We start from the raw sequence: 20376 nt of genomic DNA, 5'->3' as shown, positions 1-20376 counted from the left end.
ATGTATTTTTTATCGATATTTATTAAAACACATTTTGATACTACATTATTGGAATTCGCCTTGAATTCCTTTTCTACAGAGTGTTTCGTAAAACATACCAATAAAATTTTGAAATTATTTTCACTTTTCTATGCATACCCATCATTGAGCAAAAACATTAACCGTTTTCATCTTACTTGTTTATTATTATCTCGATGAATTTTCCATTATATTGTCTTTTTAAGCAAAACTCATGACAAAAATAGTGTATCTTTAATTTAGATTGTCTTCAAATTATACATACGTTAGCTTTAAATAATATGTTAAACATGATATGAATTAAAATTATATTAGTAGGTTATAAAAATTTAAAAAGTAAAAAATAATAAAAATTTACAATACTTATAATAACTGGGTTAGGTACAAGGTAAGGTAAGTAAAAAAATTTCAATTTTATTTTTCTTCAAGAATAAAAGTTTATTTACAAAGTTTTCATTTTATGTCAGTAAGCCCTAAAGTTCTCCCAAACTAATGTTTGTACCAAAACAATTAGTATGAAAGGCAAAGATTTAATTTAAATAGTTATGAATATATTTTTCAAATGTCATTTGTACGTATCGCCAATTCAAACAAGGTAGCACAATTATGGGGCTAAATTAAATGGGGAACCAGTTTCAGAGGTGCGAACTCATTTTTCTGTAGAATCGACTTACCAACGGGCAAACGACTTGCTGCACAGTGCAGCATCGCTTATCTCTCAATATTGCCTTGTTTTCTGATAAAATAATTGCCTGACAGAACTAAACGAGAAGATCGACGGAACTTCGATTCATTGTATCGCCTAAGTTTAGTAATCTACGAAGGTAAAAGAGAGATCGATGGATCTTCTACGTTTGCTAGCTTTACCGATGTCGGCACTTCGGTTGACTATAATTTCTAAAGCCACCGTTTTTTAAACGAAAAGATTGCTCTAAAACCATTGATATTTTACGAAGTTGGTATATTAATTCATGTGTTACGAAATCCCATTAAACGATAGGTCTATTCTGTACTTCGTTTATGGTGTATGCATATGTAGGTCAGAAAGTAAAAATGCCTGGGCAGTCAGGATTCGAAATTGCATACCGTTGACGCGACGTCGAATTTCAGCAGTTACAAAAGCAAGAAGGAAAGGCTCCCACTCGCCTTCTTTCTCGATTTCTTGAATTTGAGCGAAATACCGAGTTCACCTACACACGATCCGTGCAATAGTATATCACTGCTTTTCCTACACTGGCAAGTGAGTCCTGAAGCTGAAAGACCTCGGAGGGTCGACAAAGACAAAATGACATATGCCCTCTTTCTCGATTCACCGAAGCTGCCCAAAGTAAGTTCGGACCGTCTCGTGGGAGTCGAGAGAGAAAGGCTCACACTTCCCTTCTCGCTCTTGAACAACTAATATCCGACCTCCCGTCAACAGGTCTCCACTGGCCTCTGCTGACCGCTGCTGACCACTCCTGGAATTTCTGACAACGTATAACGATTACGACTGGCTACTGTTAGTCTCTCCCAGCCTCTGCTGACCGCTGCTGACCACTCCTGGAATTTCTGACAACGTATAACGATTACGACTGGCTACTGTTAGTCTCTCCCAGCCTCTGCTGACCGCTGCTGACCACTCCTGGAATTTCTGACAACGTATAACGATTACTACTGACTTCTGCCTGCCTCCGCTGAACTCTGCTGACCGCTACTGATCTCTACATGCCTCTACTGATTGCTAACTTGAATTAACAGGTAATGCCATAAAATTGTTTTACCAAGATACATCTCCTTTTACGAAGTACAAGATACGACTACATGTACTTTTGAATTTTCCTAGAAAATCTCCGCTGGCCTTTGCTGACCGCTGCTGACCACTCCTGTTACTTCTGACAACGTATAACGATTACGATTGGCTACTGTTAGTCTCTCCCAGCCACTGCTGACCGCTGCTGACCACTCCTGGAATTTCTGACAACATATAACGATTATTACTGACGTCTGCCAGCCTCCGCTGGCCTCTGCTGACCGCTGCTGACCACTCCAGTTACTTCTGACAACGTATAACGATTATAACTGGCTACTGTTAGCCTCTCCCAGCCTCTGCTGGTCTCTGCTGACCACCGCTTATATTTCTGACAACGTATAACGATTACTACTGACTTCTGCCTGCCTCCGCTGGACTTTGCTGACCGCTACTGACCACTCCTGATACTTCTGACAACGTATAACGATTACAACTTGCTACTGCCTGCCCCTGCTGGACTCTGCTTGCCACTGCTTGCCACTGCTAGCCTCTGCTGACCACAGCTGGCCACCCCTGATGCTTCCGACAACGTATAACGATTACTACTTGTTACTGCTTGCCCCTGCTGGACTCTACTTGCCTCTGCATGCCTTTGCTGGCCTCCGTTGGCCTCCGTTGGCCTCTGCTGACCGCTGCTGACCACTGCTGACCACCGCTTATATTTCTGGCAACGTACAACGATTACTACTGGCTACTGCCACCCTCTGCTGACCTCTGCCAGCATCTCCCGACCTAAGTTGGCCTCTGTCAACATCTCCCGACGTCAGCTGACCATCGCTGACCACTGCTGACCGTTGCTGACAACTTGTGACATGATATAATATAATATAATATGTTTATATGTATTAAAGTTTTGTATAATGTAAATCTATGACAATAAATGATATAATTTCAAAGTATTCAATGTGTTCTCATCATTTTTTACCGTCCTTTTCCTCTCCAAATCATTCTCTTATCTATAAGATGCGTACCACCTTCTTCGCAAGTTCACCAGCATTTTAGAAATGTTCCGGGAACTTTGGAAATCCGAATTTGACCTTGACCTTGGCCCAGTTTTGAAAGTGGGTCAAGGCCATTCGAATCTTAGAAAAATTTCGGGCACTTTGGAAATCCGGATGGCCTTGACCCAATTTCGAAAGTGGGTCAAGGCCATTCGAATCTTAGAAAATTTCCGGGCGCTTCGAAAATCCGGATGGCCTTGACCCAATTTCGAAAGTGGGTCAAGGCCATTCGAAATTTTAGAAATCTTCTGGCCGACTTGGAAATCCGGATGGCCTTGACCCAATTTCGAAAGTGGGTCAAGGCCATTTGAAATTTTAGAAAATTTCCGGGCGCTTCGAAAATCCGGATGGCCTTGACCCAATTTCGAAAGTGGGTCAAGGCCATTCGAAATTTTAGAAATCTTCTGGCCGACTTGGAAATCTGAATGGCCTTGACCCAATTTCGAAAGTAGGTCACGGCCATCGAATCTTAGAAAAATTCCGGGCGCTTTGGGAATCAGGATTTGGCCTTGACCCAGTTTCGAAAGTGGGTCAAGGTCACCGGCATTTCAGAAAACGCTCCGGGCACTTTGGAATTCCAGTTTTAAGTAGAGAAACGGTTTCTTATAACTAAGGGAATAATGGGGAGAGGAAAAGAAAGGTAAAAGTGATGAGAACACATAGAATTCTTTGAAATTATATCATTTATTGTCATAGATTTACATTATACAAAGTTTTAATACATGTACATCATGTTAGAAGTTGTTAACAAAGGTCAGCGTGGTCAGCAGGGGCCAGCAGAGGTCAGCAGAGGGATGCAGAGGCATGCAGAGACTAGCAGGGGCAAGCAGTAGCAAGTTGTAATCGTTATACGTTGCCAGAAGCATCAGGGGTGGTCAGCAGAGGTCAGCAGAGGCTGGGAGAGGCTGACAGTAGCCAGTCGTAATCGTTATACGTTGTCAGAAGTAACAGGAGTGGTCAGTAGCGGTCAGCAGAGTCCAGCGGAGACAGGCAGAAGTCAGTAGTAATCGTTATACGTTGTCAGAAATATCAGCGGTGGTCAGCAGAGGCCAGCGGAGGCAGGCAGAAGTCAGTAGTAATCGTTATACGTTGTCAGAAATATAAGCGGCGGTCAGTAGAGGCCAGCAGAGATCAGCAGGGGGGAACAGTAGCATGTAGTAATTGTTATACGATGTCAGAAGCATCAGGGGTGGTCAGCAGTGTTCAGCAGAGGCCAGCAAAGGCATGCACAGGCAAGCAGAAACCTGTAAAGGCAAGCAGAGACTTGTAGGGACATGCAGTAGTAAGTATTAATCGTTATACATTATGAGAAATACCTGCAGTGGTCAGTAGCGTTCGGCAGAGGCCAGGAAAGTTCAGCAGAGACAAGCACACGCTGACAGAGATCAGCGAAGACCAACAGAGGTTAGCAGAAGTCAGTAGTAATCGTTATAGGTTGTCAGAAATATAAGCGATGGTCAGCGGAGTCCAGCAGAGGCAAGCAGTAATCAGGAACAGTCAGTAACAGTCGCTGTATGGTGTCAAAAGTTGTCGGGAGTTCTGTACTTTTGTCAGCACTGGTCATCAGAGGTCATCTGAGGCAAATAGAAACCAGGAGTAATTTGCAGAGTTCAGTAATGAACTTTAAGAAAGGCAAGTAAAAATGCCTGGGCAGTCGAGATTCCGAATCGTATGCTGTTGACGTGAGGTCGGATTTCAGTTGTTCAAGAGCGAGAAGGCAAATGTGAGCCTGCCTCTCTTAACTCCCATGAGACGTGTCCACGGTGCACTCGGCGCTTCGTCTGGCATCTCTGGTTTATACCAGAGATGACAGATCACGCCTATGGACGTGAGCTTGTAGTGTTTCGGAAAGTCGACAAAGGTAAACTGACTGCTCTCCTTCAAGAGTCTCTCAGAAATGCCAGAAAGGCACCGAAGGTGCTCTCTCACACTATGCCAGATCACGCGTACGTGAGCTCGTGGAGTTTCGGAAAGTCGACAAAGGCAAACTGACGCATGCCCTCTTTCTCGATTCTCCGAAGTTGCCCGAACTATTTAATTATTGAAAAAAAAGAAATTTTTCTTATTATTCCTATGTATGAGCGTACATATGTATATTATTAATACGATTGAGTATAAATGGCTGAATGAATTTAAATGGAACTTTACGTTTAAGTTTTATGTTCTCATTTCAAAGTTCGATTAGTCTTTGACTATAATCAGCCCATGAATAATAATGATTATATCTCTCGTTTCATAGTTGTTCCGATACATAGGCATAATTTATAAAAGATCTTTTAAATGTTTCATATAAACCTTGGGAAGAATTCAATTTTATATAAAAAAAATTAAATAAACTTTTTCTTTATCTTCTCTAGAAAAGAAAAACTTAAATGAAATCTTATACATTACATGCTTACTTAAATCGCATTGAAAACGAATACCACAAATGTTTTAGAATAATGTGCAAAATGGTTTTACTCGCAAAGGGTTAATTGAGAAATAAATGCTTGGTAATTAAATACAGCAGTAAGCAGCTTAGCCGGCTGGGATTTTCGCTAAAACAAATTGAAAACTCGGTTCTAACAAGGGAAAGTTGGAATGGTACCCGGTTTTGGGTTAAGTTTTACTGCAAGATATTATTAAAGTTATTACAGCTAATTATCTTCAAAAATATCCTCTGCCTTCCACTACTGATCACTACTGACCGTTGCTGGCAACTTCTGACATGATATAATATAATATAATATATTTATATGTATTAAAACTTTGTGTAATGTAAATCTATGGCAATAAATGATATAATTACAAAGAATTCTGTGTTCTCATCATTTTTACCTTTCTTTTTTTTTCCCCATTATTCCCTTAGCTATAAAATACATGCCCCCTCTTCGCAAGGCCGCCAGCACATTGGAAATGTTCCGGGCGCTTTGGAAATCCGAATGGCAAAACGCCCAAGTTTATCATGGAATAGTTCGTCATTTTCAACGATAGATGGCGCGTATTTTTCGACCTCAAACCCTCTGGTGCTAAAACGTCCAAGTTTGTCGTGGAATAGTTCATTACCTTCAACGCTAGATGGCGCTTATTTATCGACCTCAGGCCCTCTGGTGCTAAAACGCCCAAGTTTGTCGAGAAATCCATCTAGCGTGGACGATACGAACTATTCCACGACAAACTTGGGCGTTTTAGCACCAGAGGGTTTGAGGTCGAAAAATACGCGCCATCTAGCGTTGAAAATAACGAACTATTCCACGACAAACTTGAGCGGCTTTCTTGACTCCCACGAGACGGTTCGAAATTACTTCAGATAGCTTCAGAGAATCGAGAAAGAGAGCATATGTTAGTTTGCCTTTGTCCACTTTCCGTAACTCTACGAGCTCACGTACGCGTGATCTGGCATAGTTGAGTAGTGCACTTGGTGCTCAATCTAGCATCTCTGGACGAGACACGTTCCAACCATTGTGGACAAATGTATCAACGAACGATAATAAAACAATGTTTAAATAATAAACAAGCGTTTTTAATTATCTTTTGGATGGTATCTTCTTTGCAATTTAGTATGCTGCAATGACATTGTCTCATAAATTTAAACTTTCTTCTGATTTGCAATATCCACTGGGTGATTCGTATCATAAACGAGGTATAGAATAGACGTCATATTATATTTTAAGTACAAATATTTATATTACGTTATGTTACACGGTTATTATTAATATTTGTGGCATGTATAATTAGAAATTCAGACTAGCTTAAGTGTTCTTATTATTTATACCCGTCCTTTCCGCTGAGCTAGGAATTCTTCGAATCTTGCATCGTTGGGCAATGGTCGTCGTTGCAAACGGGGCTTTAATCTATGGTGGTGTTCGTTCTCGAGGTTGGCGAGCCTGCAGTGGACGACACTTGATTCACTTTCATTGACTTTAGTGACGTCGATCCGTGGGAGGTGAACTTTTGTACGGAGTTCATGATTTGAGACGTTTATTTAAAGTTGTTGCGCGTCACGATTGTGCGAAACGATGGCTGACAACGAACAGAAAGCGATACAACTAGTGGCCGAGGCCGAGAAGAAACTGAGCTCGAAGGGTTTCTTCAGTTCGCTGTTCAGGCAAGTTCACTACATTGATTTACTTCAACTCTTCCGTCACTCATACGCTGCACCACGGTTCGCGTTACTCCGATTCACTCGGTGCGATTAGTTTCGTCCTTCTCTTGCTTATCGATAGACGTTTTCGTTTCCCTGCGATGGTTCTTTTTCCCATGTTGGTGCATCGTTAATTTATCGTGTGTTTGCGTTCGTCTGTATATCTGTATATGTAACGGCTGTCGTTCAGTCGTGGTATAGCGTGTCAAAACTAAATTAAGCACCCTCGTAAGGAATCACGAAAGTAGTAATTCTTTTTTACCAACAGTGAATTTCACGTTATTTACCATATTCTGTTCTTTGCTCCGAATTTCCAGCGTTTTCGTATTCGTAATTATCGCTTGCTAAGAGTTGCGCGACTAGTGTTCTTTGTTCAATGAACTTTAACGTAAGTTGAAAGAATATTGGGCAATAACTAGCGTCGTACTACGCTATAGAACTATGAAATGTTTCTGTTTTCAGATAAATTTTTTTTATTTGAAATTTTTGTGTAAATAAAAATTTTATTCTCCTGAAAACTTAATAATTTAAAATTCGATTTACTTTAAATCTTATTTTAATTCTTCTATTGCAGGGGATCATCGAAAGTGGAAGAGGCTGTAGAATGTTATCAACGCGCCGCAAATATGTTCAAGATGGCAAAAAAATGGAGTTCGGCTGGTAGTGCTTTCTTTGAAGCAGCCGAGTTGCACCTAAAAGCAGGCAGTCGCCACGATGCTGCCACCAATTACGTAGATGCTGCTAATTGCTTTAAGAAATCTAATATAAATGGTACAATCATACAGCTTTCGTTTTTTGTTTTTACACGCGAACCGACGATGTAATTTTACATGTTAATTTATTTACAGAGGCAATTAGTTGTCTGCTAAAGGCGATCGAGATTTACACCGACATGGGTCGATTTACAATGGCAGCGAAACATCATCAAAGCATAGCCGAAATGTACGAAAGCGAGGCGGTAGATCTCGAGCAAGCTGTTAATCATTACGAGCAAGCTGCCGACTACTTCCGTGGAGAAGAAAGCAATTCCTCCGCCAATAAGTGTCTTTTGAAAGTTGCGCAATACGCCGCGCAACTTGAGAATTATGATAAGGCTATACAAATTTATGAACAGGTAAGTTCAATTCGAAGTCATTTTTAGAAATTTTTTTTTTTACGATAAAAAAAAGCTACGAAATATTAAAGAATTTATGTTCTTGTTAATTTTACAGGTTGCCTCTGCATCTTTAGAAAGTTCTCTATTGAAATACAGTGCAAAGGATTACTTCTTTCGAGCGGCGTTATGTCACTTATGCGTTGATGCATTAAATGCACAACATGCGATCGAACGTTATCAAGAACAATATCCTGCATTCCAAGACTCCAGGGAGTATAAACTGATAAAGGTACGAGACAGAAAAATATACTCCGTTATCGAGCGAAATAAAAAATCCAAAAATTTGACTACCTTAGAAATTACGATCTATCGAAAGAACCAATCGAGTATTAAGTTTTGATATAGTGGACGTTTTAATTTCTATTTCAGACACTAATAGAACACCTCGAGGAACAACACCTCGAAGGTTTTACAGAAGCAGTAAAGGAATATGACTCAATCTCACGATTGGATCAGTGGTACACAACAGTATTATTACGTATTAAAAAGCAAGTTAACGATAATCCAGACTTACGCTGATCGGTTGTTCCTCTTTTGTGCTATTTCCTATCGATGATATTATTAATTCAACCCTGCTTTCAGTGGAATTTGTAAAGTAGTTTCGTTTTTATACCCAAATATATTTTTCATAACATCTCCTAGCACTCTTGGCAACTATTACATGTTCATCTATTGAGTTATCATATACACATAGATTATTATCATCAGAGTATAAAGAATGAACTTGAAATATTCTATGGAACTTATATTAGGTCATTCAAAATGCCGATATACAGGGCATGCGAGTAAACATAGAAATAAATAATATTGGAATCCTGTTGGTATTCATACTTATAAATATATAAATAGCTTGCCAATGAGCTCACAGCTTTGCGTAATTTAATTCCGGTCGCGTACAATCGAAATGAGTTCTGGAGATAAAAAAAAAAAAAAACAAACAATTAATTTTCATAAGTTTAACGGTTTCTGTAGATCGTGGTACAGTTTTAAATGTACGTTTGGCCTGTTCTTGTTTTGAATTGTGACATCGTTTAATATTGTCACGTTCTTTCTGGACATTGTAACAAAATGGTAGATTGTCGGTTGCTACCTTTATACTGCCAGAGTATCGGAATAATAAATATGGTGAACCCATTACTCTTTTCAGATTAATTGTACTTTCTGTCAATGTCAAATTTTCTTCTTTTCCTTTCAAAATTCTGCTCCAAAAAACGTAGCGAATATGTAATTTTAACCTTTAAGTATAGATTCGGCACCAATCGATTCTTGTATATCGATGTTTCTTTTACGTTAATGTAGCATTTGTAAAAAAGTATCGAGCACATTTTCTTGATGGTTAAACTTAATTTTAGGAAAGGGTAACGAACGTGATCGTGATATGCATTTAAGTGTAAATGTTATAATCAGGGCCGGCCAACAAATCGGGTTGCTTCGATAATAAAGAAAAACTTAAAAATTGATAGAATTTAATTGAGTGTAGTTTTTCACAGAGATGGGTAAATTCTAATTTTCATTCAACCAGTAACGAATAAAATATTGTTTATTCCCCATTGTTTGAGATTTTTAGCTATACAAGAATTTTGCCCATCTTCGAACTTTCCATATCAGTTTTTTACTGATAAAGTAGAGACTGAGAAAATTATTAGTAAACATTTAAAATACGTTTCTAAAAAGGCTGTGCCTATGCTTGACAATAATTTGTGTAATAATATCGTTGTCTAATGAAATATTATATTCGTATTAATTTCAATTTTTAAAACTACGATTTCGTTTATCTTTGATTCGTAACATAAGTTACAAAATGGAGCCTAAATTAGAAATTCCATAGAGATAGAGAGAAAGAGAGAGAGAGAGTTAGCAACTCGAACGCCGGCTCCGATTATAATGGTATTTTACATAACTTTGTTCTTCGTTGTATTTTATAAAGTACTGTTATTTATATACTTGTAATGTTGAAAAATTGATTTTATCGATGTATATTTGTACGTAGAGGTAGCATGTATAGTGCATATTAGAAATTAGCGAAGATTTAAACATGTAAACGTTAATTTATTTCTGATTAATTTAACTGAGAATACATTTCAATTTTACCACAGCATTTTCTATTCGAAACAAGCTATATCGTTTGGATATATTTATTAGACATGAATGAAAAGGTAATAGGAATAGAAATAAGAACTTGCATGCACAGGGTGTAACGGAGCGTGAACTGACATCGGCGTACGAAGTGAAACGCAATTGTTAATGCACATGATTTACGCTTCACTTTCTTTAAAAAAAAAAAAAAAGAAACACGTCATTGTAAAGAAATTCGTTAATCTTTTACTTTCGTCAAAAAGAAATCGCAGGATTTAAACGTATGTGAGAAGTAGCAACTACTACCATGTAATCTTCCATGTAACAAATTCTTTATATACATTTATATATACTAGAGGTCACGATTTACAACGTGTATTTAATATACGAATACACGGATATTAAAATACACGTGTGCCCGTTAATATTGGGCGTAATTCGAACAAATCTTTGTTCAAATAAGGAATAACAGACGAAATCTTATTCTTTATTTGTCGTACATTCAATATCATTAGTTATTCATGTATTGGTCCTCTAGTCGAGTGAACAAAATTTGTTCTATCGCTGTACACACGTAGGAAGTAAGGAATGAAAACAAACGGCTACAAATGTTAAGTTGCTCGCTTAACACTAAAACTATCATCAACTCTATGTATACCTACTTCTACCATAGGAGTAAACATAGCTTGTTACTGAAAATGACAAGTACTATGGCACAATATTGTGTTTGTAAAGAAAGGAATGTTGGCTGATACGAATCACATGCTTTTATGGACAAGCAAGAATAATGGAGAAAGGAAACTACTTTATAAAATTAACCGTTTACGTACGTCGATAAAAGTCATATAAAGTCTCAAAAAATAAGATGTACTAAAAACGGTTAGTTATCATTATAAATGACAAAATAAATAAATTTATTCGTTATTTGAAATAACTTTTGACCAACACTGGTACCCATGTATTTTGGATACGCGTGCAATGGTGATCTCTAATATATAAACACACACATATACACGTATATATGTATATTAGTTTTGTAATTCTAATTTCTCGACCAATGGGTATTATTCATTGGTTAATACCTATGATTAATACCTGCTTACCCGATAGCAGTAGTATGTTCTTAATAGAGTCGTTAATTATCATATCCCGACGATCACATTCATAATTATGCGTATATTATCGAAATTGTATAACCGGGCTATAATTTTACGCAATATTATACAATTAATGAATGCATCGATAACGGCTACGCTCTTTCGAAACTTTGATAATCTGAAGTTAAGCTAATTAATATTTATCGATCAACGCGTACTCTATACTCCTGTTCTCCTAGTGTCGAAAGAAAGTAGCCATTAAAACAACACACGATTTATTGATGTATCGGTACGGACAAATATGTACAACGTTGTTGATCGTATGATACAAAGTTTATTTCGTTGTATTTGTTTGTTACTTTGTTTAAATTTGCGTTTGTAAAACATGTTTTTTTTTTTTCTTTCCTTACGATGATAAAAAGTCGGAGAACATACGTACCGGATACTCTGGAAACGTAGTATCGTAATTAATTTTCGTTGTGCGTGTTAAAGTTTATTTATTTATCTGTATATATATATAAGTATGTTGGTGTATTGTGTATATCGTTTTTTAATTTACAATTAAAATGAAACTACATTAAAATCGATAGAGACGTTTTGTAACGTGACTTTTATGTTAGTATACTAGGTATCTGAAAATATTCGTCACAAGCAATTTTGTACTACGTATTTTGGGACATCCTAGAATATGTAACACGTTGGCTACTTACAATAGTATGTCGAGTTTCAACAAAGTTTACAGCACCCACTTAAATAGATTCCCTAATGGCAATGTTGATGTGCTTAAAAAGCTATTACAACCCCGTTATTGATAATAAGGGTAATACCGTACGCAGCAAAAAAAAAAAAAAAAAGTATCTAGACAACTGGTAACCATTTTATAAAGCGTCCTACATATTATTCAATAAAATTAATTTAACACTCTACGCATTTTCGAAACTCTAGCATAGTAGCGATATAGACAATATAATAGAGTTCTACGTTTGTCAGCAATTTAATGAAATTACTCGTTCGAAGCATGCGTAGTTTTCTTTTTTATATAAAACACAAATATGCAATAACAATGTAGAAGAAGAGGTACACCGTTTCTCATGTTCTATTGCGTGTAGTCGATCACATATAACGATAGATTTACTTTGTAAATAAAGATAATTGGATACGAATTCTGCATTGGTGTCTGGATCATTGAATAGAAATTATCGAAGTACTTCGAGTTAAGTCGATAAACAATGAATTTCAAATATGAAAGGTTTGTAAAGGGAAGCATTCATAGAATAAAGAGAAAGGAGTTTAAACTTGCACAGTGTATTTATCATAATCGTACTATCGAAGTAATATAGGGAACACTACCATATAATATGGTTATGATCCTATTCTGAATATCACTGATATTTAGTATTACGAGGCGTGTTAATTACGTTTGAAAAAAGAGCGTCTGAGATGTTAACCAATGGCAGTGGACGATCGCAGAAGGAAGTCTTCCTCATTGGAAGAATCTGTTCCAACGCATACGATGCGCGTGTAAGTCTCGCGTATTCAAGAATGCGGTCACTGAACCTAAAAGCCTTAATATTTAAATATCGATTAAAGCCAATTTCAATCTTAATGAATACCACGATCCGTGGACGTACAAGGAACCAAGAGACCCAAAATCTGACGGTGACCGGTCGCGATCTTACCGGAATTTTAAATAATCGTTTCAATCTATTTTTCCCTGTACATGTCATCCACGACGATTCCCCGTTCGGAAGGCAGTATTTCACGTGCGGATGATCGAAGACTGCTCGTCCCGACAGACGTGCCGTTACCACCGTTTTTAAACGTACTCCGTTTCCGTTCGATGAGTCCCTTCTTCGTCGACGATTCTCGATCGTGCGAAGAAATATAAAACCGATAAAATTGCTCTGTTCGTGGTTAAGGAAAATCGAGCCCCGGATCATCGAGGTGGCAAGGGAATCATAACGTTTGAGTACGTTCATCCTCGATCAGGTGAGCGATCCATTCCTTGTAAAACTGTTACCAGCGGAACGTTTTTACCTTTTTTCGTCGAAATCGCGCGTCCCATTTAATTGCTCGATCGAAATGTGCCCGACGTTAACTCACCAGGAAGCGTAACGTCGGCGGATAAATCTTGTGGCACCTTCGTTCACCGATTTTTATAGGTTGGGTACGTATCGAAGTAATCTCGATAGAAGAGAAAGTACGTAATGATAGTCTCTAAAAGAGAAAGGAACAAAGACTGCACAGTCAAACGAAGATGTGCGATGCTGACTTGGCCACTTTCGAAATGATCTCCCGTTAAAGTTTCAAACCACTATTTCGAACGACATATTGCTTTGTCTCACGGTTATCTCAGTTTCTCGTACGCAATAATGTTATTTTGTTTCAAGAGATAAGCTCGCAGGTAATGATTGTGCACGTGTGAAAACAAAATAATAAATTGGTACTTCGTTCGGAGTATTTCAATTATGCAACAATACCGTTTCATACATTGTTGTTTGTTTCTAAATAATTCCATGTTTGTTAACCCGAATACAAAAGGAAATGAGTGCAACCTCCCTGTAAGATAAAACACTCGCTTGAGACATTTCAGAGCAAATGGTCTCTTTTGCAAGTATATCGATTGCTTGGATAAAAGTATTATTAAATAAACTGTTCCAAGGGCTTTAGAGAAGCTAAATTATTAGATTGTCAAAACAAAAGTAAATGTAAATAGATACTATTAAAGATTCTTTGTAATTATAAAGAAAAAATTATTGTATTGTGTTTATAAAATAGTTAATAAAGCATATGTTTGTACGTATCTACTTTCTTAATTTTCCTTGTTGTGATTGCTACATCTGCCAAACAACTACTATTCGTTTATTACCTACCGTCGTGCCAAAGAAAATTTAAAGCACCAAAAAAGTATAAGTAAATAATTGTACCGTAAACTTTTATACAATTACAAAGCATACAAAAGCTTGCTCAAAGTTATTTGACAAAATAATGTTTTTATTCTTTTCAGAATGGCTCGCGGACAACAAAGAATTCAGTCGCAGGCTAAAGCAGCAGAAAAAGCTGCTAAAGTGAAAAAGCAGCAAGGACACAGTGCCAATGACCAAAAAAAGGCAGCTCAGAAAGCTTTAGTACACGTGTGTACAGTTTGTAAGGTAAGAACATTTTACGATCTGCTCGATCGTCATCGCGAACTTAACGTTTAATATTTGATGCGTTTATAGGCCCAGATGCCAGATCCAAAGACTTACAAGCAACACTTTGAAAACAAACATCCGAAAACCGAGTTACCGGAGGATTTAAAAAATGTATGAGGGTAGGATCTATTTTAAAGGAGAAGAGCAGAGGTTGAAGCAAAAAAGGAAGTTAACTGCAAATGACAAAAGTGATATAGTTTAACGTTCAACCAATCATTACATAGTCTCAAAGAAAGAAATAAATTAAACCTTGTTAGTGTTTAACATGAACTATTGCACGTTTAAAAAATGAATTTTCGTGCACAACCCCGAACTACGACGCTATCAAAGACTCTCTCGCAGGACGATACTTTCATTTTCTTCCAAAGATGTCCGTCGTTCTGCGTCTAATCCATGATTGCTAAATTTTCACTTTAGCATAAAAGTAAATGAATATGTACATTGCTAACAAATAAAGTTAATCAATTTAGCAGAATAATTCTAAATATTTATATGTACTTCAATGTCGCAGGCAGAAAAGCAGCATTAATTACCTCGTTTTTCTATAAATAGAGAAGAAAGATCCCGACACAAATGCCAAAAAGAAACGATGAGGAATAAGAGAAACATGCACAGCGATTACAAATGTCTTTCGTACCGTATTACTTGATTACGAAAATAACTGTTGCCGTAGACATTCTTGAATTAAGAGTTAAACAGAATGTAATTTATTCGAACGATACATTTTCCGAGCAATGAAATATTGTGAATAGTAATAGAGAAGATAATTTACAAGGAACTGCCATTTTACTATGTCTCTGCCAATTATTCTATTACATAAGAATATTATATGATTAAAACATTGTATTGCGTAGATCTGGGCATAGACGTTCGATCATTTATCTTGTATTTCATTTTTCTTATAGATTTATTCGTTCACAGGACAGACGTAAGCGTAATACAAAATTTAATATTTTTATTTTCTATACAGTTGAAACTTTGCATTTAGTACTTAAAGTTTGTTTTTTTCTTTCGTAATGAGAATAATTGATTCGACATATTTCTTTTCTTTTTTTTTTTATATAGATCGATTTTGTTAAATACATACATATTGCACAGTACATTTGTTTCCAAGGATTGAAAGAAATCTAGCGATGCTGCACTGCACAATGTGATCATTTACTTATCAATTAATGTTCAGTAAAGAATCTGTTATTCTCGGTTTTCGTTACTATAAATACCATAATATATTATGTCTCAAAGTATGCTTATTTACAATCACCGAATTTCCGTTACGAACGCGTCAATCAGTGTTGAGTATTGATGACGTTTATAGGAATTTCTAGCGTGTGTCAAGATTAGATATAAGTACGCGAATTATGTAATTTGTTTTGACAAAATAATTATAGAATTTTACACCACAAACTGTGATTATATTGTTATTTAGCCAAAACGATTTCTATGCGTTCCCGACCTATTTAGAAATTTATAAACTCGGGAACGCAAATCTCCATTGTACCTATATATGTCGTTATAGTTCCTAATACTGTAATTATAGTCGATTAATTATCTCTTTCTATAAGTAATGTTCGCTTTCGATTTTTGGTAAACGTATCGTAAACATTTGTTGAAAAATAAATAATTGTCTTTTCGTTCTGTTGTATATTTATCAGTAACAACGTGTTCTATATAATATAATTGTTAAACTTTCCAGAGCATCGATTCGTTCTACTTCGTCGTATTGACTAAACACATAATAAATTCTTATGCCATTTGACAGTAATGGCACGCTTGTCGATTTATAGTCAAACGATGCTATGTTACCACGAATTAAAAGGACAGTATAATAATTCTTAGTAATGATTAAAACGTAATAAACAATTCTAATTAAAAAATGCGCAACTGCATCGTTGCAAAGCAATTTTCCATCTTACATTTACTTGTTATCGACTAGTTTCAACGATAAAGACTGAACAAAAATGTGATAAAACGATAATGACGTCACCCAGCGATCATACGGAAATGTATGTCGGAATAGAGAAAAATTTTTATTTTTACTTAGTTGATTACATTTAAGTTTTGCCGCGTCGTAATCGTTTGTCAACTGTTTCGACTGGTACGTTACATCATCTCCACCATGGTCCATGCGTCTTTATAAACGTGCGTATCCGTATACATATACCTTCAGTTTCAGTTTGCCTCGACGCGTGTGAGCGTTGACGATTTTTCATGTTTTCTCGAACATTTTAATCATCTTTCATTGAAACCGTTGTGAAACACTTTGTATTTAAGCGTTCTTTTTAGTAATTTACCGAATCGATTTGTATAAATTTTGTTGCCGGTTACTTCGGAAGGCGAGACTACAATAATTCGCTTCGTTGGACAGGTACAATATATATATTTTCTTCTCTGAATATTTTTTAACGAATCGTAGCAACCGGGCCTTCCCCCCCTTTTTTGTTTCGCTTTGTAATTAATCGAGGAACCAACAGAATAGTAAATTGAAAATACAAGAAAGGAAATTGCTCTACAGAGTTTCATCAGACTGATTTCAGTTGGGAAATCAAAAGTACATTTCTGTGTAATTACTTTGTTTTTCGATGATTTATCGGTATTTCGTAACGGATTTGTTATAATCTAATCATGCTCTTCACGGATCATTTAAATTAAACATAAAAACTTGTTAATTCCAGTCACACAATTTTCGGCACGTTTGTCCACACTGAAGAATGTTTGTGATTATTTTTACAGTTCTCTTTGATCAAAGTGATTAACTAAAAGTCAGGCGTTGGAAACAAACATGTTATACCGCTTTTAGTGGCATTCATTTTAACTCTACATACACGTAACATAGTACATAAAACCATATCAAAATGTTGGGTAAGGTTATTCCATTTTCTTCGTTTATAACCCTACAAATATTATATATATACAAAATAAATTTTTTCTTTTACTGTTAAAATGTGATCGGTTAATAAATTTCTGAAAGCAATATGTTCAAGTTACAAGGCATTCTAGATTCAGTATTTTCCAGAATGCTTTGGATTGCACTGAATGTTCCACTCTGTTCTTTTGTTCTTTGAAGATACGATAATGTAAAAGTCACTCGTGGAAAAGGTCATAAATATACATACACATTTACGTGTTGTTTTGTAACCTATCGAAGATACAAAGTTAGTTGCACTATGTTCCTTGACCTGGAAGGGGTAACACGATAGAGAAATCGAATTTCATTCAAGTTATTACATTATTATTATTGACCTGTTCGCCAAATACAAATTTGACAAATTAACCATTGCTTTCAGCATAGAACAGTGACGCTCAACCGTTGTTGCTAATATCTTTGCAGTGCCAATTAAAATTTTGTCAAAACATATGGATCGTATTTGGTCTCATTTTGATCAAAAAAATTGAACCAATATGTGAAAACTAAATTCGTTATAAAAAAAACAATTCTTGAAAAAATACTGTATATCGTCAGTTTGAACGTAGTTTCGATTGACCAGGGGAAGAAATGATGGATTCGGTATTCCGTACTCGGTCTCTTGGCACTGCAGCTGAGGGTATCCGCGACCAATACGCGGATGGAAGAGCAGCCAAGGTCTGGGAAGTGTTCATCGGCGATAAGAAACAAAGAACTCAGAATTATCGGGACTTCTTGGTGGGTCTGCTTCGAGACAAAGGATGTCATAGGATATTAGACGTGGCGTGCGGCACTGGCGTCGACTCGGTGATGCTCCTCGAGGAAGGCTTCGAGGTGGTCAGCGTCGACGCTTCAGACAAAATGCTGAAATATGCTCTGAAATCCAGATGGAAGCGTCGGAAGGAACAGGCATTTGATAATTGGGGTAAATGGTTTTCGATACGCGTGCAGTAAAATCTCTCTATGCACGAAACAGATCTCTAACCTTCTAGTAACATTTATATCCCCGCCACTAGGGGGAATCCCCCTGTAGTTTGGTCGTCGAGCAACGCAATGTGATCCGTAATCGGATATCTTGAACGAGTAGATAAACCACGTTATTACTAATGGAATGACAACATTTCTTTTAGGCTCTTCTTTCGAATAACACTCGCGATCGATTGACACGAAATTTGGCGGGACTAGAGGGGACGGGAAGTTAGGTTAGGTTTGGCTATTTCTTATTTCGTTGAATATTATACCTTTTCCGGCCAACAAAATTACAACTTTACATCAAAGAGAAAGAGACTTTACTGCATATCGGACACGGGACGGGACAACGATTTTAATAATTCGTGGTTCGTTTGTTAATAGTGATCGAAGAGGCAAATTGGTTGACCCTGCCGAACGATATTCGTCATCTGATAGGGGAGGGTTTCGACGCGGTAATTTGCTTGGGAAACAGTTTCGCCCACATGCCAGACACGTTCGGTGATCAACGAGAACAGAGGTAGAACAGACACGAGTCAATTTGTTTATAGCTTTTAATTGAGCTTGTTTTGTTTATATTTTCTTTTGTCGTTATTTGCAGACAAGCTTTATTGAACTTCGAGCGTTGCGTAAAATCTGGAGGTTTGCTGTTGATCGATCACAGGAACTACGATTACATAATCGAGACTGGCGATATACCGCCAAAATGTATATACTATAACGTAAGTATCTTGAGAGTTCTCGAGGAAACATTAAAAAAAAAAAAAAAATGGACTATAATTCTTTCGAAAACATTGTCGTTAAAAAGCACGTTTTACGCGTGATTTCAGAGCCAACACATGACGACCATCAAGGCTTCGGTACTGTTCGTCTCCGGGAAGCCAGCAATCGTCACTCTAGACTACATGATTACCTTGGATGACGCCGAGAACGATGAAAATCAAGAGCACGTCAGCGAATTCAGGCTCTCCTATTATCCTCACAGACTGAAAGTGTTCACGAATATGGTGGATGAGGCATTCCACTACAGGGCGAAGCACGTCATCTACGGGGACTTCAAGTCCCTCGACGAGGTCAAGCATCCTGGCTTCTACATACACGTGATGGAGAAACCCGCCTAAAGATAACGCGAGAATTGTTCCGATATCTACTCTTCATGGTCTTTCATTTTGCGAGCGATTCACCTAAAAATGAACGGGTGAATCTAAATTATCTCTGGTGTTCCGTGAAAGACTGAAGGGATAAAGAAAACTTCGCGTCATCTAGAGAGTTCGTTACTTGGCCGAGACAACGCGCGCCACCTAGTAATGCGCGTCGTAAACTCGTACGTTTGTATCTGTAACGGTGGCGTAAATTCATTTTCATTTTAATATTTTGCGAAGTAACCACCAAAATTGATCGTTCATGAACCGAATTAGCTCCAAAAGCAACTAACGTTTGGATTACAGAAATTACAGAAAACAAGTTTGTTTATTATTTATTAATTAATGTAGTATCTTTTTAACCACTTCGACGATGTAACTGTTGTTTGTTTCTTCTGTAGCATATGATACATTCATCTAAATGCAAAAAGCAAACTATTTTCTTAAAATTAGTTTACGCTGGTATTGAACTTGTTTTTAAAGCAAAAAAAAAACAAAAAAAACGGAAATTTGCAAGTTTATAACGCGTGAAAGAAAAATCACTTTTTCTCTTTAAATGACTTAATTTTATATCGATGGTTAAAACAATAAAAATAAAATCTGACAAAATATAACAAATAAAATGGTCTGCGTTTGAAATCGATCAGTTAATTACTTTTTGAGTTGTCCTAGATACCAATTTAAAAAATATGGTTTTAACAAAAACGTGTATAAAGTTTTTAGTAAAATAATTTAATTATTTTTGCGAATTTGATCTTAATTTTGATTTACGAGAAAAATGAAAAATCGATTTCTTGAATCCGTTACACGAGAATCCCCTACCTCCCTCCCTCCCTTAATACTTAAATGCACGATAACACGGCGACTGAAAGACTCAAGAACATTTAGTAAGCTCGACGAGTTTGAAAT

General features: G+C 36.9%; 3 protein-coding genes across 4 annotated transcripts; all 3 read left to right on the top strand.

Moving 5' to 3' along the window:
• Window positions 1-6573: 6573 nt before the first annotated feature.
• On the top strand, window positions 6574-12423 carry Alphasnap (Alpha-soluble NSF attachment protein). Its single transcript, XM_076777072.1, has 5 exons — window positions 6574-6895; window positions 7506-7702; window positions 7780-8045; window positions 8143-8316; window positions 8457-12423. Exons 1-5 carry the CDS (start codon window positions 6807-6809, stop codon window positions 8604-8606), a joined length of 876 nt encoding a protein of 291 aa, XP_076633187.1. The 5' UTR covers window positions 6574-6806; the 3' UTR covers window positions 8607-12423.
• Window positions 12424-12794: 371 nt separating this feature from the next.
• Window positions 12795-16328, top strand: LOC143348091 (zinc finger protein 706). Of its 2 annotated transcripts, XM_076777921.1 has the most exons (5): window positions 12795-13249; window positions 13367-13427; window positions 14268-14412; window positions 14482-14878; window positions 14966-16328. In XM_076777921.1, the coding sequence occupies exons 3-4, from the start codon at window positions 14269-14271 to the stop codon at window positions 14569-14571; spliced, it is 234 nt and encodes a 77-aa protein (XP_076634036.1). In that variant the 5' UTR covers window positions 12795-13249; window positions 13367-13427; window position 14268; the 3' UTR covers window positions 14572-14878; window positions 14966-16328. The 2 variants fall into 2 exon arrangements, with proteins under 2 accessions (XP_076634036.1, XP_076634035.1); XM_076777920.1 differs by lacking the exon at window positions 13367-13427 and having other exon boundaries at window positions 12806-13249.
• Window positions 16329-17939: 1611 nt separating this feature from the next.
• On the top strand, window positions 17940-20066 carry Gnmt (Glycine N-methyltransferase). The gene is made up of 4 exons (XM_076777917.1): window positions 17940-18281; window positions 18710-18845; window positions 18927-19047; window positions 19156-20066. The coding sequence occupies exons 1-4, from the start codon at window positions 17948-17950 to the stop codon at window positions 19444-19446; spliced, it is 882 nt and encodes a 293-aa protein (XP_076634032.1). The 5' UTR covers window positions 17940-17947; the 3' UTR covers window positions 19447-20066.
• The last annotated feature ends 310 nt before the right edge of the window (window positions 20067-20376 follow it).

The sequence above is a fragment of the Colletes latitarsis genome, chromosome 11 (assembly GCF_051014445.1).
Source record: "Colletes latitarsis isolate SP2378_abdomen chromosome 11, iyColLati1, whole genome shotgun sequence".
In the NCBI taxonomy this organism is placed as follows: domain Eukaryota; kingdom Metazoa; phylum Arthropoda; class Insecta; order Hymenoptera; family Colletidae; genus Colletes; species Colletes latitarsis.
Note: the sequence above shows the minus strand (reverse complement) of the source record. Positions and strands in the feature narration are given on the sequence as shown.

Excerpts from the sequence above, each read along its gene's own strand:
- Alphasnap (XM_076777072.1), top strand. The coding sequence starts at position 6,807 with ATGGCTGACAACGAACAGAAAGCGATACAACTAGTGGCCGAGGCCGAG. Across the intron at positions 7,703-7,779 it reads TAAGAAATCTAATATAAATG|AGGCAATTAGTTGTCTGCTA; the intron begins GTACAATCATAC and ends ATTTATTTACAG. Across the intron at positions 8,046-8,142 it reads CTATACAAATTTATGAACAG|GTTGCCTCTGCATCTTTAGA; the intron begins GTAAGTTCAATT and ends TTAATTTTACAG.
- LOC143348091 (XM_076777921.1), top strand. The coding sequence starts at position 14,269 with ATGGCTCGCGGACAACAAAGAATTCAGTCGCAGGCTAAAGCAGCAGAA. Across the intron at positions 14,413-14,481 it reads ACGTGTGTACAGTTTGTAAG|GCCCAGATGCCAGATCCAAA; the intron begins GTAAGAACATTT and ends ATGCGTTTATAG.
- Gnmt (XM_076777917.1), top strand. The coding sequence starts at position 17,948 with ATGATGGATTCGGTATTCCGTACTCGGTCTCTTGGCACTGCAGCTGAG. Across the intron at positions 18,282-18,709 it reads ACAGGCATTTGATAATTGGG|TGATCGAAGAGGCAAATTGG; the intron begins GTAAATGGTTTT and ends GTTTGTTAATAG. Across the intron at positions 18,846-18,926 it reads GGTGATCAACGAGAACAGAG|ACAAGCTTTATTGAACTTCG; the intron begins GTAGAACAGACA and ends CGTTATTTGCAG.